The sequence below is a fragment of the Schistocerca serialis genome, chromosome 3 (assembly GCF_023864345.2).
Source record: "Schistocerca serialis cubense isolate TAMUIC-IGC-003099 chromosome 3, iqSchSeri2.2, whole genome shotgun sequence".
NCBI lineage: Eukaryota > Metazoa > Arthropoda > Insecta > Orthoptera > Acrididae > Schistocerca > Schistocerca serialis.
The window spans coordinates 782,991,713-783,018,530 of NC_064640.1; the positions used below are offsets into that span (position 1 = coordinate 782,991,713).

At 42.3% G+C, this 26,818-nt stretch overlaps 1 protein-coding gene across 1 annotated transcript in view; it reads right to left on the reverse strand.

Annotated features, from left to right (window-relative positions):
* LOC126471227 (constitutive coactivator of PPAR-gamma-like protein 1 homolog) overlaps positions 1-26,818 on the reverse strand; it is a 211,639-nt gene that overhangs the window by 104,315 nt on the left and 80,506 nt on the right. The window contains exons 8-9 of the mRNA XM_050099350.1: positions 14,641-14,759; positions 3,617-3,773 (exon numbers count right to left, since the gene is read on the reverse strand). Coding sequence (XP_049955307.1) covers positions 3,617-3,773; positions 14,641-14,759 — 276 coding nt within the window. The remainder of the gene's footprint in view (positions 1-3,616; positions 3,774-14,640; positions 14,760-26,818) is intronic.

The following is a 26,818-nucleotide window of genomic DNA, read 5'->3' on the forward strand; positions in this document are numbered from 1 at the left end:
AACTCCCCCTGTAACCTTTACCAACCATTTTCAACACCTACTTCCTTCCATCCCCCTCCCCTCCCACCCAATGCAATGGACCCCTGCTCTATTTATCTGCATCAGTTCAGAAAAGTTTCCCTATCCCTAACCAAAACTTTGTCCCATATAGGAGTTTCTAAAATGCTGCCTAGGCCATGAGATCCCCCACCTCCCATGGCCTAACCATATATATCCCTATACTGGGATTCAACCCCTTCTTCCACAATGAGCTTTGTCTTTTCAGATTCCACTAGTCCCCCTCCCTCACAAACCTGGTTCTACAAAAACCTCTCTCCATGGCACAGGCATCCCTGAACCACCTCCATTCCCTCCACAAAATACAGTTACTATGCAATCCCCACTACCTACACCTCATCACCCAAATTGAAATCCTGACACCTACAAGAACATTCCAATCAGAACATCCACAAGTTATCCATCCTGCTGAAATCTTACTCCTGCCTTGGGGCACCACTATCCTACCCCAATCCTACTTACAGTGCTCCTCCATGTCAACTCTTCATAACACCCAGACCTTGCCTAGCTGACCTTTTCAACACACCACAACCTCCAGAACCCCTACCAACACTCCACAAAATCCAAAACCAAAACACCAATCAAAGCTAATCCAATTCAAACATTGAACCCTGCCTGTCCAAACTCATACTACAATCCAGCTGCGACTCTCCCACACTCTTGCCTAACCATCCCCTGGTTGCCTTCCAGGAATTCCTAACTTTCAACCTGGCCTCACCATCCTTCCAAAGTCTCCTCCCTAATCACCTAAAAATGGATCCTAATCTGATCCTCCTCCCAGCAGACAAAGGTTCCACCAACTTTGTGATGAGCAGAAGTGACTACCTGGCAGAGGGCCTCTGCCAGTTGTCCCACACCTCCACCAACAAGCTCTGCCAAAGTGACCCCAACCCAGAAGTCAAACATGACCATCAATCCTAGCTGAAATCCTTAGGCCTTTCCCAGAACCTCTTCCCTGAATCCATTTCCCTACTCACCCCCACAACAGCCCACAAACCCATCTTCTACATGCTCCCCAAAATCCACAAACTTAACAATCCTGGGTGCCCAATTGTGGCTGGTTACAGTGTCACCACTGAAAGAATCTCAGCCCTTGCTCATCAACTGTCCAAACCCTAGCCTACCACATTAAAGATACCAACCACCTCCTGCAGCGGCTGTCCGCTATTCCCACACCCTTACCTCCCGGGTCCTTACTCATCACTGTTGATGCAACCCCCTTACACACCAACATCCCTCATGCCCATGGTCTTACCATGATTGAACACTACCTCTCCCAATGCCCTGCAGATTCCAGACCCATCACTTCATTCCTCGTACACTTAACCAACTACATCCTAACCCATAACTACTTCACCTTTGAAGGGAAGGCATACAAACAAACTCATGGCACAACCACGGACACTTGCATGACATCCTCCTATCCTAAACTCTTCATAGGGCTCCTGGAGGAAACACGCCCAGCCAGGACACCTTATCCTCATTCCTCCACAATCTTAACAACTTCTCTCCCATCCACTTCACCTGGCCCTCCTCCATCCATCGTGCCACCTTCCTAGCTGTCGATCTCCTCCTCTCACACTGTTCCATCCACCCTTCGGCCCACATCAAACCCACCAACAGTACCTGCACTTTGACAGCTGCCACCCTTCTACACCAAAAATCCCTCCCATATGGCCCGGCCACCTGTGGCAGATGCATCTGCGGTGATGAGAATTCCCTCGCCCAGTATGCTGAAGGCCTTTAGGCAATATCCTCCAGACTTAATACACAAACAGATCTCCCATGCCATATCCTCACACACACACACACACACACACACACACACACACACACACACACACACACACACACCTGTTCTAGTACCCCTGCCCAATTCATGTCCGCTAGTTGTGTGCTGCTATCTCACACCCTAGTCAGCGAAATCATGTGCCCAGCTGTCTGCTACCTGCCCACTCTACCTGCACCCCTAACTAGTCCACTCCCACTCCCACCCCACCTTCTGCCTCTCTCCACCTGTCACCCAAACCCACCCTACCACCCCACCTCACCCCAGTACCTCACCTTGGGCCAGGAAAGAGCTGACTGTCAACTGATCACAATTGACAGAGCCTGGCACGTGCATCTGATTGAGTGTGTGCATGTTTTTCCTACCAGCTTGAAAAAGGAAGTTGATTCCGAAAGCTAGCAACAAAGCTCTGTGCCTTTTGTTTGTGAATCTATCGATGACACAGCACTTACGCCTTTCGGTGAGCTGTTTCCTTTATTCCTAAATAATTCATAGTTTTCATATTTACATTTATGTCTTACAAAAATATGCTGTTTAACTGCTGTGCAGAACTGAAGATCTCTCCAAAATGCTTTGTTTTTGTTGAGATTTGTTGTGCAAATGTTTTGGGAAATATGGAATTGACAGATAAAACTGTTACCTCTACTCCATGTTAAAACAGTTTTAATAAGGGTTGATTATTAGGGGAAAAGGAATTTTTAATGATGAAACTAGGCAAACTACTGAAAAACATAAAGAGAAGTACTTCAGGCAGGGGTGAAACAAACAGTGAAACACATTGGGTACACCTTCCAACTAGACTACCAAAACATTAAAGTCAATCTTCACAGCAGTAGGTTTTTGTTTCAGCAATAGGATGATAATGATGAACTCTTATCAATGATGACATGCCTTTCACAGGGGGCAGATGTCTCAGGTTCGAGTTGCAGTCCAGCACACAGTTTTAACCATCCGGATATTGAGCTGGTTAACATACTATTTTCTGAACAATAGGATTGGGAAGTTTCACTCAGGGCTCAATGCACATCTGGTGACAAGTGGCTGCAGCACTATCCGTTTCATCTTGCGTCTAGTACACAATGCATACACACTGGTAACTCATACTTGTGTATCAAAAACCCATCATAGCTTTTCTGTTACGAAAGATACTTCAGAAAGTAGCATAATGTGCCAATAATTTTGCAGATGTTGTGTGCATATTGAAAAATCAATCATAGGCTGTACTACATTATAGTTTTGTGAAGTTCTGCAGTAGGTCCACTTCTCACGTTTGAAACTTATCCAGGCAAACTACCAAAACTCCAAATAATGTTGGCACTCCGGGCTGCGATGTTGAAGCTGGTGGTCAGGCGTGTGAGGTGTGCTTGCTTGTGTGTGCATGTGTGCTGTGTGCACGTCTCTCTTTACTGATGAAGGCTGTGGCCAAAAGTGACATGTGAGTGTCTTTTAATCGTGCCTGTCTGTAGCTTGACTTGTCCTCTTTACGGTAAGTAGCAATCTCTCTCTTCCTACATTGTTAATGGTTGATAGACATTCCCTACGAATACAATGTGAGCAAATTCTCATACCATCTTTTCTCATTAACAGGAAATAAGGCTGTTGGTTACCAACAGAATAAGTTAATTTCAGCAAACAAAAAAATTATACACAATACCAAAATTGCAACAAAATAAAGCAGCTCAGAATCCTGGAAGTCACAAATGAGGTAATAGCAGCTGTCAATGAATTTGTCACAAAATGGAAACAATGTATAGATATAATAGAACATACCAGATTTAGTGCCTGTCTCTTCTTCAGAGCCATCAATGACAGCTGAACCATTCGGTTTCATTTTATCATCAGGCACTATGCCAGGTGGTTCAATTACAATCTGTGGTGTCCCTGCAGAACTTGCTGTAGCTTCATTGTATGCCTGCAAACTGTCACGCTGGAAAAAAGAGTTGAAATTCTCCACTCACTAATCCAAATTCAAGCACAGAAGACAATGCTTAACTAAATACAAGAACAAACAGAACTACTGTTGAATATTTATAACAAATGTACTGATTGTTCACTGTCTGGCATTTTCTTTGAAGTGTAACTTAATAATCACAAAGATATAGTACTGACTGAAACAAACAACTGCTTTTGATGGTAGTATTTCCACCCAGTAGTTTATAAAATGATGGCAAAGTCTGATATTTGAATGATATAAAATTGTTTGCTTTAATCCTAGTCAGTTACCCATCTGAAAATGTCCTTCACTTCCAATCATCCCAAAAATTTCTGTAGTCTAATCTTGACAACACATTACCCTAAACACAAGGTGGTGCAATTAAGGACTGAACTTACAAAACTATTGATTAATACTAGTAGATATTAACCAAACTAAAAGCTTACTAAAGGCACATTCACAAGAATATATTTTATACAGTTATCAGCACTAACTTTTCTGCCTGCTACTGTTGCTGACTCTATGCACAGTAATCTCTCATTCTCTATTTGAATATGGAAATCGTGTGTCCAAAATCTGTGGCATGAGGTCATTCTGACTATTATCATCTATCTGTCCCCAAACATCATGACATTTGTGTTCATAAGGCACTATTCACAGACAATTTTAAAACCACAAAACAGGTGTTCACAGGAAATTGCATTCTCATACTGAAATTAATACTATTTGTTATGTTTGTATCTAACATTAGTTAATATTTATACAGCAGTTGGTGATTTGAGCAAAAAAATGGAAACATGGAAGTAATATAAAGTCCCAAATGAAACATGTACGTGACATTATAAATAACCATATTTTTCAAATAACTCCTATGGAACAGGGTTTGGGGGAAGTCATTTGCTGAGTCCTTGTTTATGGAACATTTCTGGCATTCACCTCAAGTCACTAAGAGAAACATCGGAATCATTAAATCAGGAAGATTGGCTCAGTACTTGGAGCACACTTATCTCAAACACAAATTTGGTATTTCAACTAATATTGCAACGGTTTGGAAAATGGGATGATCATTTTTACGTGTGTGTGTGTGTGTGTGTGTGCGTGTGTGTGTGTGTGTGTGTGTGTGTGTGTGTGTGTGTGTGTGTAATGTCCCTACATTTCCACATTAGATAATTGGTGCTATTTACAAGGTAACAAAATGATGCCTTTCACACACTAATAATGTAACATGAAGCCACCTGTAGCACAGGGCTTCACAACCAACTTGCTCTGTAAGCAGACAGACAGTGCAGGCATAAGAGCAGACTTGCATGTTTTTCAGGTTAATAAATTTTTCAAACAGAAACATGTAAGTCTCTCTGTAAATAAGATTTAATTGCAACAAAAGAAACAAACAAAACATACAACTGCCGTATAATTTTATTATTAAGTGGGTACATATTTCTCATTTTATTTCCTCAGAAAATACAATATTTTTAATAAACTCTCAATCACCTTGCTCTTTTTACCTTTTACGAGAGTTCCTATATTTGGTACAGGCATTCAGGTGTATTACAGACATAGTACTCAGTTCATGTTAGTTTGATAATGATTTTCTCAAATGTGTTTTATTTTTCTTTACTGTTGTAAACAGTTGGTCACATATGTACATGGAACATTATTATTGCACCTGCACCCATCCTATGCAAACAAGAAAATGAATCCCATGGGAAATGCTTGTAGAGATCCAAGACATTTTTTCTTGTTACTAAATTTGTTTTTATATTCCCCATTGCAATGCAGATCAATTACTTCACACTGCATATCAGCACAAATGTCATTAATATTCACTGAATGTGGCAAGGAGAAAAAAAAACACCCTCTGTCATTGTCACATTCTTAAAATGAAAATGGAATTTTTCCTTAAATTTATATACAGTAGGTGCATAGCGTTCTAAGTCTCTGTTAATACCAGACTGCTTCCACATAGATAATTTTGTAAGGTGTACTGTATTTCCTTTGTTCAAATGATTCTCCAAAAGTAATAATTTTATGCTGAATGCATGTGTACGGTCAATGAAATGTGTTATCAAGAGATTCTTACCCCGAAGCTAACAAATGGCTGGTTGTACTGGCAAGGAATACAAGTATCAGTTTTCCATGATGGCTTTGTCACTTCAAGAATACACAAAAACATTACTAATTTCCATAAACATATTTATTTCAATCAAAAGACAACTAAGCCACATCACTGTAATAAGGCAAACTTCTGTACTGATTGTTGATATCTTCAAAAAGTTCTTAAACTGGGGGTGTTTAAGTCAATGCTTCTGTACATGATTGGCTGTACAGACACCATTACTTATTACTCTTTGCAATGTGACATGATTTGCACATCAGTTCTCCTGGTGATTCATGCAGTGAGTGTCTCTGATTTCATTGGTTACTTGAAATTTTTTTTCATTTTCTCATTCCATTGCACTAGGAATCCTGATGTATTTCCCAACATGGCTGGTGTTCTTTCAGTAGACACAGAAACCATAATAAATTTCATGATAAACTTACAATTTCTATGCTTTCTTCAACACTGCTACGAACATCACATCCACGTATTGTGTTCTTCACTGTTAGTGAGTCCAGGTGCTCTCTTCTGACGTCAAGTTCACTGTTTACAAATCTGATAAAAATGGCTAGCTAGCCCATGCCTGTTGATTTCTACACTTCCTCTGACCACTACAGGCTATGCAGCAAACTTTTACAAGTATCTCCTAGCTGATTCTGAATGTTGTCTACCATATCCAATATGCGACCATGATTGTCATGTTTGACAACAGCACATTATGAAACTGTTCTGCCTCAAGTGGCCACAAATATTCTTTTATTCTTTTATTAAATCATCATTCATGGAAGGATGCAAGGAATTCCCAAAAAGTAGCACAAATTTGTAGTTCACGCTAGAGTCATTTGATTTTCCTTAGTCTTCTCCCTTCTCTTCAAAGAAATTCCTGTTAAGTTTTAAACTTCTTATACACATTTCCCATGCTTTCAGCACTTCTCTTATTTGTGCCAGAAGAGTGCTGCTTTGCTGTTACTGCCTACTGCCTACTCCTCCTCCTCCAAACTCCTCTCGATAACTTCCTGCTGTGAAGCCCACTGCAACTCAATAAGCACTTCAGTGGTCATTTCTTGGCTGAGATATTCCAAAAGCTCATTGATATCATTATTATCCACTTCTAGTCCCATGCTCTTGGCCGAAGACACAATCTCATTGATTATAGACATCACAGGCACTCACTCAAACGCCTCAGAGTCACAACTGACAATGCAGTCGGCCAAAGCTTCTTCCAACCTGAAGTGAGTGTTCTCTTAGTAGCCCCCTTCAATGTCTTTTTGATCATCTCAATGCAGGCAACGATGTTAAAGTGATATTTTCCAAACTCTGAGAGTGAGATTGGTAGCTTAAGTCAACTCTAAGCAATGCTCAAAGAGTGATTTAGTGCACAGCTTCATGAAGTTAGAAATAATCTGCTGATCCATAGGCTGGAGTAACGGGGTGTGTTCGGAGGCAGAAACTGGATCTCTATGAATTTAAATTCTTCAAAGAGGTGGACTTGTAGGCCTCGAGAATGGTTAGGAGCGTTGTCCATAACAAGGAAGACATGGAGTGGCAGATTCATCTCAAGCAAATATTTTTTCACCGAAGGACCAAACACTTCACCGACCCAATCGCAAAGATCACAAGTCACCCAAGCCTTGTTGTTGGACCTCCACATCACATTTAAACTGCTCTTCTAGACTTTATACTTCTTGAAGGCTCATGGAGTTTCTGAATGATAAAGGCAAAGCAGTTTAATTTTCAAATCGCCGCTCATGTTGGCACAGAATAGCAGTGTAAGATGGTCTTTCATTGGCTTGTGATTGGGTAATGCATTTTTCTCTGCTGTTATAAAGGTATGCTTCAGCATCTTTTTCAAGAACATACCCATCTCATCACAATTCAAAACCTTTTGTGGCAGAGAACCACAGAATCTACGAGCATCTTGAAATTGTTGATTAAGTTCTCTGCTGCCTTTGTGTTGGAGCTGGTTGCTATGCCATGCTTCACAATGCTGGGGATATCAGTTCTCCTCTTAAACTTCTCTAATTGCTCACGGCTTCCCTTAAACACTTCTCTGGCCACTTACGATATGAGTATCATCTCAACGAGATTGGTGAAAATCATTCTAACCTTCTCACAAATGATGTTCTCGTTAATAGTGTTGCCTTGCAATTGCTTTTCATTTATCCATATAAGGATCAACCTTTCGACATCATCCAGAACATGACTCCTGTCAGCCCCTTGGAAGCATCTCTCTCCTTAATCTTGTCTTTGTTTTTGAGAACAGTGCAAATAGTCGATATAAACCGATTGTATCTGTGGATCAAGTCAGTAACCCTCACACCTTGTTCACATTTTTCAACAATTTCACATTTCATTTCTAAGGTCATTTTCTTTCTCTTACGGTCGTATTCTTGCGGCTTTATCTTCGGGGGACATTTCAATGAACGTTATTAAAATTTGAGCGCATGCACATGCATGCACGCGCACGCATGCACACAATTTAACACAAGTTTAGAAAAATATGAGATCACAAGCTGCACTAAGATGTTACCAGAAAGAGTGCTAAGCCGAGACTACAGTACATACTAAAAACATTGTTCATATTGTAATGTAATTAACTGTCGTAGATAAAGTTTATCTCATGCGAAAAGTACGATGCCCGCCGTAAAGAGTTAAGGTAACTTCATTATGTTGCCAGAAAATGTGTTTAATTTATTTAATTATGAATATTTTCTTTTATGATAAATAATGGATTTGTTTGAAATGTTAAATGTTTTATATTTATATGTATTTATTTATATGTATCTTTGGAGTTTATTAAGGTCAGTAGACCAAAGAATCTGCAACGCAGGAATGTCTGCAACTTCCAGGCACATGTTGGCTTGCCCGCCACTTCTTTGTCGGGACTGGTTGTTACCTATCTCGTTTCTTGATAACTGAATGATTGTGGAATCTTACGCGGTATATTGTGGTAGGACCACATTCGCACCACGTGTTTGTAATTGAGAATAATATGAGTAGTTCCAGCACAATTTCAGCAAGACTTAGTTACTAGTAGCTGCTGAAAGATTACACACTGCAGATCTCATTTGTCTAGGGGTTTCCGAAGTTTTGTCTGCAAAAATAATTACTCCAACAAGCATGGCCTGGGTTTTCTTCTTGTTTGAAATAAACACTACCGGATCCGAAATACTTTCAGTTAAAAATTATATTTATTCGTACTTTTTGTTTAGTAACTACAACATTTTCACTGTGAACATTGATACGCTAAATGCATTATACTGTACTGGTCACATAAACACGTCCATCTCCCTCCAATCCCGACAAAGAAGTGGCGGGCAAGCCAACATGTGCCCGGAAGTTGCAGACATTCCTGCATTGCAGATTCTTTGGTCTGTTGTTGTTGTGGTCTTCAGTCCTGAGACTGGTTTGATGCAGCTCTCCATGCTACTCTATCCTGTGCAAGCTTCTGCATCTCCCAGTACCTACTGCAACCTACATCCTTCTGAATCCTCCCTCTACGATTTTTACCCTCCACGGTGCCCTCCAATGCTAAATTTGTGATCCCTTGATGCCTCAAAACATGTCCTACCAACCGATCCCTTCTTCTAGTCAAGTTGTGCCACAAACTTCTCTTCTCCCCAATTCTATTCAATACCTCCTCATTAGTTACGTGATCTACCCACCTTATCTTCAGCATTCTTCTGTAGCACCACATTTCGAAAGCTTCTATTCTCTTCTTCTCCAAACTAGTTATCGTCCATGTTTCACTTCCATACATGGCTACACTCCATACAAATACTTTCAGAAACGACTTTCTGACACTTAAATCTATACTCGATGTTAACAAATTTCTCTTCTTGAGAAACGCTTTCCTTGCCATTGCCAGTCTACATTTTATATCCTCTCTACTTCGACCATCATCAGTTATTTTACTCCCTAAATAGCAAAACTCCTTTACTACTTTAAGTGTCTCATTTCCTAATCTAATTCCCTCAGCATTACCCGACTTAATTAGACTACATTCCATTATCCTCGTTTTGCTTTTGTTGATGTTCATCTTATATCCTCCTTTCAAGACACTGTCCATTCCGTTCAACTGCTCTTCCAAGTCCTTTGCTGTCTCTGACAGAATTACAACGTCATCGGCGAACCTCAAAGTTTTTACTTCTTCTCCATGAATTTTAATACCTACTACGAATTTTTCTTTTGTTTCCTTTACTGCTTGCTCAATATACAGATTGAATAACATTGGGGAAAGGCTACAACCCTGTCTCACTCCTTTCCCAACCACTGCTTCCCTTTCATGCCCCTCGACTCTTATAACTGCCATCTGGTTTCTGTACAAATTGTAAATAGCCTTTCGCTCCCTGTATTTTACCCCTGCCACCTTCAGAATTTGAAAGAGAGTATTCCAGTTAACATTGTCAAAAGCTTTCTCTAAGTCTACAAATGCTAGAAACGTAGGTTTGCCTTTTCTTAATCTTTCTTCTAAGATAAGTCGTAAGGTCAGTATTGCCTCACGTGTTCCAACATTTCTACGGAATCCAAACTGATCTTCCCCGAGGTCGGCTTCTACCAGTTTTTCCATTCGTCTGTAAAGAACTCGCGTTAGTATTTTGCAGCTGTGACTTATTAAACTGATAGTTCGGTAATTTTCATATCTGTCAACACCTGCTTTCTTTGGGATTGGAATTATTATATTCTTCTTGAAGTCTGAGGGTATTTCGCCTGTCTCATACATCGTGCTCACCAGATGGTAGAGTTTTGTCATGACTGGCTCTCCCGAGGCCATCAGTAGTTCCAATGGAATGTTGTCTACTTAAGGGGCCTTATTTCGACTCAGGTCTTTCAGTGCTCTGTCAAACTCTTCACGCAGTATCTTATCTCCCATTTCGTCTTCATCTACATCCTCTTCCATTTCCATAATATTGTCCTCAAGTACATCGCCCTTGTATAAAACCTCTATATACTCCTTCCACCTTTCTGCCTTCCCTTCTTTGCTTAGAACTGGGTTGCCCTCAGAGCTCTTGATATTCATACAAGTGGTTCTCTTCTCTCCAAAGGTCTCTTTAATTTTCCTGTAGGCAGTATCTATCTTACCCCTAGTGAGACAAGCCTCTACATCCTTACATTTGTCCTCTAGCCATCCCTGCTTAGCCATTTTGCACTTCCTGTCGATCTCATTTTTGAGACGTTTGTATTCCTTTTTGCCTGCTTCATTTACTGCATTTTTATATTTTCTCCTTTCATCAATTAAATTCAATATTTCTTCTGTTACCCAAGGATTTCTATTAGCCCTCGTCTTTTTACCTACTTGATCGTCTGCTGCCTTCACTACTTCATCCCTCAGAGCTACCCATTTTGCTTCTACTGTATTTCTTTCCCCCATTCCTGTCAATTGTTCCCTTATGCTCTCCCTGAAACTCTGTACAACCTCTGGTTCTTTCAGTTTATCCAGGTCCCATCTCCTTAAATTCCCACCTTTTTGCAGTTTCTTCAGTTTCAATCTGCAGTTCATAACCAATAGATTGTGGTCAGAATCCACATCTGCCCCAGGAAATGTCTTACAATTTAAAACCTGGTTCCTAAATCTCTGTCTTACCATTATATAATCTATCTGATACCTTTTAGTATCTCCAGGATTCTTCCAGGTATACAACCTTCTTTTATGATTCTTGAACCAAGTGTTAGCTATGATTAAGTTATGCTCTGTGCAAAATTCTACAAGGCGGCGTCCTCTCTCATTCCTTCCCCCCCCAATCCATATTCACCTACTATGTTTCCTTCTCTCCCTTTTCCTACTGACGAATTCCAGTCACCCATGACTATTAAATTTTCATCTCCCTTCACTACCTGAATAATTTCTTTTATTTCGTCATACATTTCATCTATTTCTTCATCATCTGCAGAGCTAGTTGGCATATAAACTTGTACTACTGTAGTAGGCATGGGCTTTGTGTCTATCTTGGCCACAATAATGCGTTCACTATGCTGTTTGTAGTAGCTAACCCGCACTCCTATTTTTTTATTCATTATTAAACCTACTCCTGCATTACCCCTATTTGATTTTGTATTTATAACCCTGTAATCACCTGACCAAAAGCCTTGTTCCTCCTGCCACCAAACTTCACTAATTCCCACTAGATCTAACTTTAACCTATCCATTTCCCTTTTTAAATTTTCTAACCTACCTGCCCGATTAAGGGATCTGACATTCCACGCTCCGATCCGTAGAATGCCAGTTTTCTTTCTCCTGATAATGACGTTCTCTTGAGTAGTCCCCGCCCGGAGATCCGAATGGGGGACTATTTTATCTCCGGAATATTTTACCCAAGAGGACGCCATCATCATTTAATCATACAGTAAAGCTGCATGTCCTCGGGAAAAATTATGGTTGTAGTTTCCCCTTGGTTTCAGCCGTTCGCAGTACCAGCACAGCAAGGCCGTTCTGGTTAATGTTACAAGGCCAGATCAGTCAATCATCCAGACTGTTGCCCCTGCAACTACTGAAAAGGCTGCTGCCCCTCTTCAGGAACCACATGTTTGTCTGGCCTCTCAACAGATACCCCTCCGTTGTGGTTGCACCTACGGTACGGCCATCTGTATCGCTGAGGCACGCAAGCCTCCCCAGCAACGGCAAGGTCCATGGTTCATGGGGGGTTCTTTGGTCTACTGACCTTAATAAACTCCAAAGATACATATAAATAAATACATATAAATATACAACATTTAACATTTCAAACGAAGCCATTATTTATCATAAAAGAAAATATTCATAATTAAATAAATTAAACACATTTTCTGGCAACATAATGAAGTTACCTTAACTCTTTACGGTGGGCATCTTACTTTTCGCATGAGATAAACTTTATCTCCGACAGTTAATTACATTACAATATGCGAGTGCCAACTGTGAAATTTGTTCATATTGTTGAACGTTTCCCCTGCCCCATGCGAAGGACACCACTTGTTACACGAAACATCACTCGTTAAGAGAGTCATTTTATTTACACTTTGTTTTGCTCGTTATGCAAATTGTAGCTGTTTGCATAACTAAATGTCACTCTCGAAACCAAACTCACCCTGTTCCATTTTCAGTCAGATGTTTGCCAAATGTGTGAATCATTTAGCAGTGTGCTGAGATGACAATACTACTCTAGACGACAATACATTAATCAGATCTAATGCTCCACATGTAAAACATCAGTAAGTCACCATACAAGAGTGAAAAGACATAAAAAAAAAGTATCCTTCCCACACAAACCACGCACCTCCTCAACTGGCAGTAAATTATCACATTACATTGCATAGTTAAACAGCTGTGTAATCAAACATTGTCATCGTGTTTACAAATAGAAACAAAAAATTAACTGTACCAATATGACAAAATCATACAAAAAACCCCTGCAATAAATGCAATTTCCAAACCTTGTCTCTATTAATCAAAACTCACACATTTGAATATTATTCTTTATTAATAATAAAGTTACTGACAAAATACACTGAAGCGCCAAAGAAACTAGTATAGGCATGCATATTCCAATATAGAGATGCAAACAGGCAGAATACGGAACTGCGGTCGGGAATGCCTATATAAAACAAGTGTCTGGCACAGTTGAGAGATCAGTTACTGTTGCTACAATGGCAGGTTATTAAGATTTAAGTGAGTTTGAACATGGTGTTATAGTCGGCGCATGAGGGATGGGACACAGCATCTCCGAGGCAGCAATGAAGTGGGGTTTCCCGTAAGATCATTTCACGAGTGTACCATGAATATCAGAAACCCAGAAGAACATCAAATCTCCAACATTGCTGCAAGTGGAAAAAGATCCTGCAAGAACAGGGCAAATGGCAGCTGAACAAAATCGTTCAATGTGACAGAAGTGCAACCCTTCTGCAAATTACTGCAGATTTCAATGCTGGGCCATCAGCAAGTGTCAGCGTGCAAAACATTCATTCAATGAAACATTATTGATATGGGCTTTCGGAGCCAAAGGCCGACATGTGTACCCTTGATGACTGCACAACACAAAGCTTTACGCCTCGCCTGGGCCCATTAACGCTGATATTGGACTGTTGATGACTGGAAACATGTTGCCTGGTCAGATGAGTCTCATTTAAAATTGTGTCGAACGGATGGACGAGTACGGGTATGGAGACAACCTCATGAATCCATGGACCCTACATGTCAGCAGGGGACTGTTCAAGATGGTGGAGGCTTGGTAATGGTGTGGGGCACGTGCAGTTGGAATTATATGGGATCCCTGATAGGTCTACATAAGACTCTGACAAGTGACACATATGTAAGCAACCTGTCTGATCACCTGCATCTGTTCATGTCCACTGTGCATTCTGATAGACTTGGACCATTCCAGCAGGAGAATGTGACATCCCACACATCCAAAATTGCTACAGAGTGGCTCCAGGAACACTCTTCAGAGTTTAAACACTTCTGCTGACCAGGAAACTCCCCAGACATGAACATTATTGAGCATATCTGGGATGCCTTGCAATGTGTTGTTCACAAGAGATCTCCACCCCCTTGTGCTCCCTACAGATTTATTGTACTCCTACAGATTTATTAACAGCCTTGCAGGATTCCTCGTGTCAATTCCCTCCAGAACTATTTCAGACATTAGTAGAGTCCAATGCCACGTCGTTTTGCGGCACTTCTGCATGCTCGCAGGGACCCTACATGGTATTAGGTAGGTGTACCAGTTTCTTTGGCTCTTCAATGTATGATAACAATATTCTCTTTATTGATGTACAGTATAAATTTACCTCACTTTCCACAGTCTCTGAGGCAAATTTGGAGTTGTCCACTTGATCTACATGTTTTCCTTTGTTTTGATGGGGGGAAATCTTTTGTGCAGGAAATTGTGAATAACCATGTCGGTGGTCTGGAAATACATACAAAATAATAATAAAGAACGAAATGAAAACACTGAAAACAAATCACAAAAAGGGTAACATATTAACACTTTTCTCTGATTTAATTTTTAGTTTCTCAGATGGACTATTACACATCAGTCTTTAAAAAAGGTTATATATTTATGTTGTTAACCTTTCACAATTTTTAAGGCACTTCCATGAATGGTAAAATACAAGAGGTTACAGATAACAGGGTAGCATCTTTTTTAGGAAAGGAGTGCAGAAAGAAAGCGAGTGCTACAAGAGGTTAGGATTGAAACAGTATTGAGTCTGGGGAAGTAATTATCCCACTATACTGAATCCATGCAAAAAGTGGACTGTTAAAAATTTTCAGCAGTCACAAGCAATTCCTCCATCAAATCATTAACAATAGTTAGGGGAAAATGTCAGCATTCCTTATTGTGTCAGAATATTCTAACACTGATAAGTAACACTACAGGGCTACTATAAATGACTCATTTGTTTTCAAAGTTCTATATTTTCCAAAGTATTACATGCACCAATATGATTGAAGCGCTTTACAAATGTTCTATGAGTACCCCTCTGGTCACAGAACACACATCTATGTGATCACGAAGTTCATTCCATACCTTATGTAGCATAATCCTGTCAATGGTCATCACAGCAACTTTGATGCATTCTCTGGTCTGTTCCGATATTCTTGGCAGTGGGGGTATGTAAACACAGTCCTTAATGTATCCCAAAGGAAAAAGGCGCAAGGCATTTGGTCAGGCGTCTTGAGGGGCCAAGGGAATATAGCCACAGCATCATCATCATCATCATCATCATCTCTTTTACACCCAATATAATGACGTGACAGTTTGTCATTTAGGTAGCAATGAACATTGATGCTCCAATGCTGGGGCAAGATGAAATCCTCAACATTCAGTTGTGGAGACAACCGCAACCTCAACATATTAATGTAAGAGGCCACTATCTTCTCACAGAAGAAAAATGACCCAAAAAGTCTGTCCGTGACACTGTACAGCTCACATTGTGGCAGTTAATTTTTTCAGATATATGGAAGGTTGCTTCATCATTGAATAGTAGCTTAGAGGCGTAATGTTCATCGTCAAGTCCTTCCTGCATTGTGATGCAAAATTGAAGATGCTGGTAATAATCTTCCAGTTTTAATTGGGGCACGGGCTGCAGACAGTATGGTTTGAAATGTACATGCCATTGTAAAATCTTCCACACTGTTTGCTCCAGTACTGAAAGTTTGTGGCTTGTGTGGACCCTTGAATTTTTGAACTGCATACGTAACTTTCCCTCACCCTCTGCATGGTTGCATCTGGCACACTTGGTTGACTAGTTCTTTTCTGTTTACAGAGACAATACCAATTCACAATGCTCTGTTTACATGGTGGTTCCATTACATTATTCCTTCTGGATGCATGTTGCACTATTGTAAAAGATTAACATCTTGCATATTACAACAAACAAAAACTCTTTTCTTGCTCTCAAGGCATTGCACTCTTAATGCCAACTGGTAGGCATGATGCACACTCAAGTCAGTTTACAGTTCTATTCATGCATCTATCATATTTGTACATGTATTACTCTTGAAAATATAGAACTTTGAAAACAAACGAATAATTTATAGTAACCCTGCAATGAACTGTGTGTATGCAATTTGAGGATTTAAGATTCATCAAACCAAGCTGAGAAAATCTCTCTCTCTGAACCTCGTTTGACCAGTGGTACAGACATGTATGTGTTGGACGATTTAGGCTACCATCTTATTACTCTAGGGCTAATAATAACCATACACTGAGGCCTTGCAGGTAATTTTAATCCATTCAAGAAACACCTTCAAGCTCTCCTAGCACATTCAACAGGAAAAATTTCTGATCAATTTTAATATACACTTTCTCAAAAATTCTCCCAATAAAGTTTTACTGAACTTGGTAAAAATTATCAGCCAATTTAATTACTACTGTAAATTATCAGACTACAGTAGCTAACTACTACAAACCAGTCACTGATATTTTTATAGACAGCTCTAATTAACAGAATCATCTTACAAACCCAACAGTCAATGGACTTTGAGATCACGACACAAAGTTATTTATGTTAAGTATTAATATTGATCAGGTAAAAAGGAAAAAAATGAGTTCAGGAGAGTACCTAATGGGCAAAACACTGAGTATTTCAGGAGGCTGCTCGAGTTGTGAAATGACCATGTTTACAGTGATCATGACATCAATGAAAAATAAAACATTTTTAACAAATTTTGCTCTCTTTTTATTAGAAATCTGTTTCCCCACAAAGGCAGTTCAAATTAGACCAAAGCCTAGAGAGAGGAAACAAAAAAAGGGACATTCAAAGAATAAAGACATCTTGTGTGTGTGTGTGTGGGGGGGGGGGGGGGGGGGGGGGGCTTTCTCAGTCAAGAGCATCTCTGATGTTGATACTGTAGCATATTACAAAAAGTATTGCAGAATAGTGAAGCAAGTAATCCAGATATCAAAGCAATTAAATTTTGTGAAGATGATAGCCACATCTGGCAACAAAATTAAAACAGTACGGATTTTAATACAGGAGGAGACTGGTCAAATTAGATATGAAGAAGTGCAGATAGCTTTAAGAGTAGATTATACTTCAGAAACAATCCTCTTTAATGAATACTTTACATGAATCACTAAGAAGATGGGGCTGTCACACTCAGTAAATTCTACACTGGAATATAAGGTACCAGCCTTCACAAAAGAATTTTTTGTTCACTTGACATAATCCATATCAAAGCAAAGGCTGTTAATATGATGTATGGAATACATAATACATTAAAGTTAACTATTAGCTTTAGACACTGACTAGAAAAGTATATTATATTCAGAATACCACCAAGATTTTCCACCTCTCAGTAAAACATTTTGCTACATAACAGGCACACGAGCAAAAGACATACTTTCTACTACTCCTCAAATAAATGTTCAGATGGCCAATGTGATAACGTGGTAGTATGGAATGACAAACAGAACTACACATGGCTGCTCCACAAAATTAATAAGTCTTGTACATGAAATGAATATACTGACTGAAAAACAACACTTAAATGCAAAATAAACCAAAGTACCTGCCCATTTACTTTGATTATGAATCATTTCCAGCAAGTCGCTAAAAAGCATTGAAGAATACCAAAGTTACACAAGGCACTCTAGTCAAAATCCAGCTTCATAAAAAAAAACTGGATACAGACTGAAAATGAAAACTGTACAGCACAATTTCTATGTAACACATAGATGGGTACATGATGATTCTAGGAATTTTTAAAATCATGCAGCTTTTTCTTTGGCAAATCCCTGTGTACAAATATGATATAAATACAAAGTAACACAATGTTTTTGATTCTGTTTTTGTGGTAAACCCACAGTTACCACTACCTTTGTGCTTGCCACCACATGCAATTGGCCATGCTGGCAAACCACAGATGTTACACAATGCAGTAAACTAAGGCTCACTAGCTGCGGATGTGGGGGTTGATACCAGAGGTTCCACCGTTGGCCTCCTCCGTGACTCTACAACACCAGCTGGACCCCAACTAAAAAGTAGACACCAGAGATGCCTATGCTTGCCTAAATCTAAGCTTACGTGAACCTCCTGGCCTGAGTCTACACCACACTGTCAACTGTTACTTATCGTACAGCCCTCAAGATCTGGATGCTGTTACACTACTGACCTTGCACTGTCTTCGGACAGTTTCACATTACTGCACATTGTGTCATCATGAGTTGTAGCCTACTAAATAAACAGATTTTTAAAAAAACAGTGTTCATTTGTGTTGTGTACCACAACACAACTGGTGACGGCAGACACAAATTCGTTCAAACTGTGGAAACTTGTGTGCGAATTTTGGCACTTGACTGTTGCTTTAGGACAGTGAACTTTTCTGTGAACTACAGACTGTGTGCTGAATGGCCACCGCTGCTTCCTTCTTTCTAGTCACCGTGGTCTATCCATCTCTTGCTGCTATTCTGCAACAGCTGATGGCTCACCACAAGAACATCTAAAGTGTACACAAGACCACCTGGCCAGAGTACTGCAAGCAGCTGACAGTCAAATCCTTTGCTGTTCCCACCGTATAAGAAAAAAAATCACAGAAGAGTAGGACTCATATGAACAAATGGGACTCATATGAGCAAAGGCTGTGACGGCATTTTACGGCGTTGAAGGTAAATGAAGCTGATACTACTGATTCCCTTTTCTTCTCATGGATTCTATTGCAAACTTATCAGTTGTTATGCAAGCTGGCCTCCCTAATGTAACCCCATACAACGATTTCTGCTCACCTTAAATTTTACCAGAGCTGCAAGCAACAGAGTCAACCCCACCAGGGTTAAGGCGGCTGAGCTCAAGGCACTAAGTCGCTGATCCAAGTTTTCTATGTCCGACGTCAAAGAATCTTATGCAGAAGGCACGATTAGACACATGACTGTCCACACAGTATGCAGTAAAGAGTTTCAGTTAAAAGCTTTAGAGTTTCATAACCCTTCATTACAAAAGATTTTGGATTTAGCACAGTCCTATTAAGTCACACGAGTAGCAGGACACCACTCAAGAGTCCTGGACAGACATAGCTGCTGTAAATAGTGAACCCACACACATGGAGGATTCAGCAGTCAGCAGTGACATCAATGCAGTACACAAACAACCGCATGTGAGTGTCTCTGCACAGAAACAGTGGGTCTCACACTGCCACAGGTTGTGACAGTCTTACCTGTCCTACCCGGACTGTTTTCAGACACATGCTACAGGCAACTATGTGTTCTGGTGGTCAGATTGGACTAAGTGCCCAAGAAAGGGTCACCTCACATCTGTTTATCACGCAGCCATTCCCGTCTCACGATCACAAGATCAAATGGACACTAATGTTGTCGTATCATCTACTCAGGGAGGTTCCTCTGATAAACTGCTCATTTTGCTATGGGTGGCTGGTAAAACACTCAACTTTCAAGTCTTTACAGATACAGCCACCAGTCGCACCAATTTTCAAATATATTACGATTAAGGGCACCCATATTAAAACCATTAGTTCAATGGCTGGGAACCATAACAAGCAATGCATTCCATGGTCATAACTTTCTCAGCCAAAAACAGCACCGGCACTGTGAATCTCTTCAGTCTAGAGACATTTAAATCTTTTGGATTTTCCATCAATGACACAGTAAATCTGGTCTCATAGAATGTTCCTCATCTATAACTGGACACTCTCTCCTCCTAATTTCCCGAAGTTTTTAATTCTAGTCTGCTCTTGCTCTTTTCACTCACAGCAGGTTCCCCTGGCGCTCCAGGACCAAGTCAAGAATGAATTAGGCAGGCTGCAGGGAAAGGATGCGATAGAATCTATATCATTGAGTCAGTGGGCTACTCCTCTGGTTTTCATCGAGAAACCACCCGGCAAATGCAGACTTTGCAGAGACTTCAATGTCATGGTGAATGCTCAAGCTGACATGGACATGTACCCCATTCCAAAGCTTGGGGAACTATACACAAAGCTAACTGGTGGACACTTGCAAATACGCTTCTCGGGTTTGCCGCCGGATCGTATTGTGTAAATCGTACAATATTTCCTCGATGCAACTGCTCGACATCATCAGGTGGTGGTAGCTGCTGCTGTCACTGCTGCAAGGCGCGACTGATGATAATCGCGCGGCGGCGTCGGAATTTATCATGACGGGAGCAGGCAATACGCGTGCGCGAGAAGACGCTCATAGTTGGAGAAAGCGGCGCTCCTGGTGCCCCCTACTGGGAGCTGCAGAAAGGCCATCCACGCGTGCGCTTTGGGCAATAACTGTGCTGCCGGACGCTCCTGCGGATAAAGTTTGAACTAAATCTCCGCTACGCGTTGAGTCACTTGGGGAAACGGAAGTTCTTGCTTTCCCTGTTTTTGATTTAATGGCAGTCAGTGCTGGATTCCAGGCGGCGCTCAGTTGAAAACCTGCATCCCTGTTGATTAGATTGTCCGCCGTGCGAATATGTATGGCCTCCTTAATAACACAGTCCCAGAAAGATGACGCTGGGGATAGAATTTCCGTCTGTTCGTAAAGCATACGATGTCCCGTGTCCAGGCAATGTTCCGCTACCGCTGATTTATCAGGTTGCCCCAGGCGTGTATGACGATGATGTTCGACGCAACGTTCTTGCACGGTTCGGCATGTCTGTCCGATATAAGATTTTCCACATTGGCACGGGATTTTGTACACGCCACGTTTTCTGAGGCCAAGGTCGTCTTTGACAGAGCACAATAAATTCCCCAATTTTGCTGGTGGCCGAAAAACACACTTGACGTCGTGCTTTTTGAGGATTCTTTCTATTCTCGAAGACATGCCGCCAAAATAGGGCAAGAACGCTGTTGGAGTGGGTGCCTCCGCATCTTCATATACATCCCTGCGTCGAGTTTGCTGAGAACGGAATGCATGGCATATCTGCCTTTCTGAATAGCCATTCTGTTGGAATACCGTTCTCAGGTGTTGTAGCTCCCCAGGTAGGCTGTCAGCATCTGAGACTACATGTGCTCTGCGCACCAAAGAGCATAGTACACTACCGCGTTGAGCAGGATGATGGCAACTTGTGGCCTGCAAATATAGCTCTGTATGAGTTGATTTGCGATAGACGCTGTGTCCCAATGTACCGTCAGCTCTTCTTCTGACTAAGACGTCCAGGAATGGTAAGAGGCCATCCTTTTCCACTTCCATAGTGAACTGTATATTGGGATGTAGCGAGTTCAGATGTCCGAGAAACACAGGTAACGTCTCTACTCCGTGGGGCCACACCACAAAGGTATCGTCTACATACCGCCAAAAATAAGAAGGTTTGAGACTTGCCGACTGCAGTGCTTTTTCCTCAAAGTCTTCCATAAAATAGTTGGCCACCATGGGAGACAGAGGACTTCCCATGGCGACACCGTCCACTTGTTCAAAATACTGGTCATTAAATAAGAAATAAGTTGAGGTAAGCACATGTTTAAACAACGCCACAATGTCTCTCTCAAACTGGCTGCTGATAAGCTCTAATGAGTCCTGCAGAGGTACTTTCGTAAACAAAGATATAACGTCAAAGCTAACTAAAATATCCGACGCTTGCAACTTAAGTGTCCTCAGGCGTCCTACGAAGTCCTCTGAATTCCGGATATGGTGATCACACTTGCCTGTGAGAGGTCCCAACAGCGTAGTAAGATATTTGGCCAGAAAATAAGTAGGAGCTCCGATGTTGCTCACTATTGGGCGAAGAGGTGTCCCATCCTTGTGAATCTTGGGTAGGCCGTAAAGTCTTGGAGGAACTGCAGCCTGTTGGCGTAGGCCTTTGGTCACTTTAGAAGGAATAGAACTTTTCTTGAGGAGATCTAATGTTTTTCTCTGTATTTTGCCAGTCGGATCCTCTCTTAGCTTGCGATAGGCAGGATCATCGAGCAGTGCCTCCATCTTGCTGTTGTATTCAACTCGTGAGAGAAGAACGGTGGCGTTCCCCTTGTCGGCAGGTAAAATGACGAGGTCTTTGTCTGATCTCAAGTCTCGCAGGGCCTTCCTTTCTGCTGAGCTGATGTTGTACTTGCTCTGTGGGGGTCGTGTTAAAATTCGGCAGGTGTCCCTCCTGATCTCTTCTGCAACGTCACTGGGAAGCTTCAAAATTGCCTGTTCTATGCCAACTATGACATCTCGGATTGGAGCTGTCCGTGGTGTTGGTGCATAGTTCAAACCTTTCTCGAGCACTGCAACAGCTGCGTCGTCCAGGATTCTACCCGTGAAATTAAACACGGTGCGTCGACGTGGTGCATTCCCTTCTTGCTGTTGGGCCTCGAGACGAGAATACTTGGATATTTGGCGGGCCTTGGCTTGTTGTTTTGACCAGTCTGCTAGCGCCCAGGTAGCGCTATCTACCCAATCCCATGATAACGCTGAAAGTTTCGAAGAGATTTTCAGATGCACTGATAGCAATTTTGTGGACACCATGTGCAGTTCCCGTCTTGTATAACGTACCCTCTCTCTCACTAGGGCTGCACTCGCCCGTCGTTTAATTCTACCAGCGGCCGCAGTGTCAATATGATGTTTAAATTTAGCAAACGTTGGAACAGTTTGCTTGTCACGGCATCTCAATAAAAACGCCATAGTGCACAGCAGTCTACCTCTCTTATTACGTAACTTGTCAAACTCACGTACGTCGTTGGCCATCTCCTCCCCGTAGAGGTACCAGATGTGACTTTTCATGCTTTCCCGACGGATCTGTTGCAAATACGCTTCTCGGGTTTGCCGCCGGATCGTATTGTGTAAATCGTACAATATTTCCTCGATGCAACTGCTCGACATCATCAGGTGGTGGTAGCTGCTGCTGTCACTGCTGCAAGGCGCGACTGATGATAATCGCGCGGCGGCGTCGGAATTTATCATGACGGGAGCAGGCAATACGCGTGCGCGAGAAGACGCTCATAGTTGGAGAAAGCGGCGCTCCTGGTGCCCCCTACTGGGAGCTGCAGAAAGGCCATCCACGCGTGCGCTTTGGGCAATAACTGTGCTGCCGGACGCTCCTGCGGATAAAGTTTGAACTAAATCTCCGCTACGCGTTGAGTCACTTGGGGAAACGGAAGTTCTTGCTTTCCCTGTTTTTGATTTAATGGCAGTCAGTGCTGGATTCCAGGCGGCGCTCAGTTGAAAACCTGCATCCCTGTTGATTAGATTGTCCGCCGTGCGAATATGTATGGCCTCCTTAATAACACAGTCCCAGAAAGATGACGCTGGGGATAGAATTTCCGTCTGTTCGTAAAGCATACGATGTCCCGTGTCCAGGCAATGTTCCGCTACCGCTGATTTATCAGGTTGCCCCAGGCGTGTATGACGATGATGTTCGACGCAACGTTCTTGCACGGTTCGGCATGTCTGTCCGATATAAGATTTTCCACATTGGCACGGGATTTTGTACACGCCACGTTTTCTGAGGCCAAGGTCGTCTTTGACAGAGCACAATAAATTCCCCAATTTTGCTGGTGGCCGAAAAACACACTATTTGCAACAGATCCGTCGGGAAAGCATGAAAAGTCACATCTGGTACCTCTACGGGGAGGAGATGGCCAACGACGTACGTGAGTTTGACAAGTTACGTAATAAGAGAGGTAGACTGCTGTGCACTATGGCGTTTTTATTGAGATGCCGTGACAAGCAAACTGTTCCAACGTTTGCTAAATTTAAACATCATATTGACACTGCGGCCGCTGGTAGAATTAAACGACGGGCGAGTGCAGCCCTAGTGAGAGAGAGGGTACGTTATACAAGACGGGAACTGCACATGGTGTCCACAAAATTGCTATCAGTGCATCTGAAAATCTCTTCGAAACTTTCAGCGTTATCATGGGATTGGGTAGATAGCGCTACCTGGGCGCTAGCAGACTGGTCAAAACAACAAGCCAAGGCCCGCCAAATATCCAAGTATTCTCGTCTCGAGGCCCAACAGCAAGAAGGGAATGCACCACGTCGACGCACCGTGTTTAATTTCACGGGTAGAATCCTGGACGACGCAGCTGTTGCAGTGCTCGAGAAAGGTTTGAACTATGCACCAACACCACGGACAGCTCCAATCCGAGATGTCATAGTTGGCATAGAACAGGCAATTTTGAAGCTTCCCAGTGACGTTGCAGAAGAGATCAGGAGGGACACCTGCCGAATTTTAACACGACCCCCACAGAGCAAGTACAACATCAGCTCAGCAGAAAGGAAGGCCCTGCGAGACTTGAGATCAGACAAAGACCTCGTCATTTTACCTGCCGACAAGGGGAACGCCACCGTTCTTCTCTCACGAGTTGAATACAACAGCAAGATGGAGGCACTGCTCGATGATCCTGCCTATCGCAAGCTAAGAGAGGATCCGACTGGCAAAATACAGAGAAAAACATTAGATCTCCTCAAGAAAAGTTCTATTCCTTCTAAAGTGACCAAAGGCCTACGCCAACAGGCTGCAGTTCCTCCAAGACTTTACGGCCTACCCAAGATTCACAAGGATGGGACACCTCTTCGCCCAATAGTGAGCAACATCGGAGCTCCTACTTATTTTCTGGCCAAATATCTTACTACGCTGTTGGGACCTCTCACAGGCAAGTGTGATCACCATATCCGGAATTCAGAGGACTTCGTAGGACGCCTGAGGACACTTAAGTTGCAAGCGTCGGATATTTTAGTTAGCTTTGACGTTATATCTTTGTTTACGAAAGTACCTCTGCAGGACTCATTAGAGCTTATCAGCAGCCAGTTTGAGAGAGACATTGTGGCGTTGTTTAAACATGTGCTTACCTCAACTTATTTCTTATTTAATGACCAGTATTTTGAACAAGTGGACGGTGTCGCCATGGGAAGTCCTCTGTCTCCCATGGTGGCCAACTATTTTATGGAAGACTTTGAGGAAAAAGCACTGCAGTCGGCAAGTCTCAAACCTTCTTATTTTTGGCGGTATGTAGACGATACCTTTGTGGTGTGGCCCCACGGAGTAGAGACGTTACCTGTGTTTCTCGGACATCTGAACTCGCTACATCCCAATATACAGTTCACTATGGAAGTGGAAAAGGATGGCCTCTTACCATTCCTGGACGTCTTAGTCAGAAGAAGAGCTGACGGTACATTGGGACACAGCGTCTATCGCAAATCAACTCATACAGAGCTATATTTGCAGGCCACAAGTTGCCATCATCCTGCTCAACGCGGTAGTGTACTATGCTCTTTGGTGCGCAGAGCACATGTAGTCTCAGATGCTGACAGCCTACCTGGGGAGCTACAACACCTGAGAACGGTATTCCAACAGAATGGCTATTCAGAAAGGCAGATATGCCATGCATTCCGTTCTCAGCAAACTCGACGCAGGGATGTATATGAAGATGCGGAGGCACCCACTCCAACAGCGTTCTTGCCCTATTTTGGCGGCATGTCTTCGAGAATAGAAAGAATCCTCAAAAAGCACGACGTCAAGTGTGTTTTTCGGCCACCAGCAAAATTGGGGAATTTATTGTGCTCTGTCAAAGACGACCTTGGCCTCAGAAAACGTGGCGTGTACAAAATCCCGTGCCAATGTGGAAAATCTTATATCGGACAGACATGCCGAACCGTGCAAGAACGTTGCGTCGAACATCATCGTCATACACGCCTGGGGCAACCTGATAAATCAGCGGTAGCGGAACATTGCCTGGACACGGGACATCGTATGCTTTACGAACAGACGGAAATTCTATCCCCAGCGTCATCTTTCTGGGACTGTGTTATTAAGGAGGCCATACATATTCGCACGGCGGACAATCTAATCAACAGGGATGCAGGTTTTCAACTGAGCGCCGCCTGGAATCCAGCACTGACTGCCATTAAATCAAAAACAGGGAAAGCAAGAACTTCCGTTTCCCCAAGTGACTCAACGCGTAGCGGAGATTTAGTTCAAACTTTATCCGCAGGAGCGTCCGGCAGCACAGTTATTGCCCAAAGCGCACGCGTGGATGGCCTTTCTGCAGCTCCCAGTAGGGGGCACCAGGAGCGCCGCTTTCTCCAACTATGAGCGTCTTCTCGCGCACGCGTATTGCCTGCTCCCGTCATGATAAATTCCGACGCCGCCGCGCGATTATCATCAGTCGCGCCTTGCAGCAGTGACAGCAGCAGCTACCACCACCTGATGATGTCGAGCAGTTGCATCGAGGAAATATTGTACGATTTACACAATACGATCCGGCGGCAAACCCGAGAAGCGTATTTGCAACAGATCCGTCGGGAAAGCATGAAAAGTCACATATGGTGGACACTTCTCCAAAATTGACCTTGATGAAACGCACTTGCAGCTTCTGTTATCAATGTGGCCCAAGAAGAGAGATTTGTCACACAATTGCTAAAAAAAATTGAAACTCCCACCACATGATGCTACTCCCTCATTGGTCCAGCAGTTATCGTTAGTGTTAAGTAATACCGTATGTGGCCCGAATATACTCCTCTTCCAATGTGAGCCAGGTACGCTAAAAGGTAGCACACCCCCATGTTAGATGAATGTTCACAGAAGATACTGGTGACTAATAACC